Raw genomic sequence first — 941 nt, 5'->3', positions numbered from 1 at the left:
CTTGCCTGAAAGAGCTGGTTATCGATGTCTGGGTAGTTTTAGCGTCTTGTTCACAGCGGAGTTGATCCCGTACGCGTAGTTGTAGCTTTCGGAGATCTCTCAGCAGTTTTGCATCAAGGTCCTGGTGCTCTAGAAGCATGAAAATGACACTCCGTATTGCATCCATTTTCTCTTGTGTAGTGTGTAGGTGTCACTCTGAACGGACGCAGTATCGGCATCATCATCAGGTTCATCCCACGCTCTATCAATAAACGGCAAACCAGTCGAGTCACTTAGCAGCTCTTTTTTCGTTAGGGACTCCATTGCAGTATCCCTATCAGCACCATTGCAAACGAAATCGTCGATGTTCATTGGATCTCGAACTCGGTGACGGTTCAAGCAGTCAATAATCTCGTCGTTCAGTTATCCGCCTCCCGTCGAGAGCGACGGTTTGATGTCATCCGAGGCACGATCTTAGTGTGTCGAAAGCAGGTTAAGACAAGATCACCGGCCTCGGCACGACCCAGCTCGCGCCAGCACGATTTCATCCACCCCTTTGCTAAGAACTGATCTACGTCGTAGATATCACGATTAAGATCTTCTTCTTCTTTGTCAAGCGCCTGTTGTAGTTGTCTGCGTCGCTAAGATAGCGTTCTTCAGAATTGTCGAAATAGTAGCTTGTGCATGGCGTATGACTAAAGCAAATTCTTTCTGCGTTTTATCGGCCAATTGATTCTATGTCAGCGATGGATGCTCTTCTCGCCATTGGCAGGCACGCTTCTTTTGCTCATAGTTGCGGTTCCCCACGTGGTTCTGCTTCCTGTTTATTAGAAAGTAGCTTGATGTCGGGAAGCAAAAATTCGCGACAAATCTACCTTAAGTCCTTGAGCTTAATATACCAGAGGGAAAGCTTGTTTCATAATGGACGCCAGAAAGGATGTCCGTTGCATAACAGACGATAC

The 941-nt window shown here is 47.0% G+C and overlaps 1 protein-coding gene across 1 annotated transcript; it reads right to left on the bottom strand.

Moving 5' to 3' along the window:
* Positions 1 to 113: 113 nt before the first annotated feature.
* On the bottom strand, positions 114 to 303 carry PPTG_24925 (hypothetical protein; the record flags this gene model as incomplete). Its single annotated transcript, XM_008918927.1, has 2 exons — positions 114 to 129; positions 206 to 303. 2 exons carry the CDS (start codon positions 301 to 303, stop codon positions 114 to 116), a joined length of 114 nt encoding a protein of 37 aa, XP_008917175.1.
* Between the last annotated feature and the right edge of the window lie 638 nt (positions 304 to 941).

Source organism: Phytophthora parasitica, assembly GCF_000247585.1.
Source record: "Phytophthora parasitica INRA-310 unplaced genomic scaffold supercont2.378, whole genome shotgun sequence".
NCBI lineage: Eukaryota > Oomycota > Peronosporomycetes > Peronosporales > Peronosporaceae > Phytophthora > Phytophthora nicotianae.
This window is presented reverse-complemented; position numbering and strand designations above follow the sequence as displayed.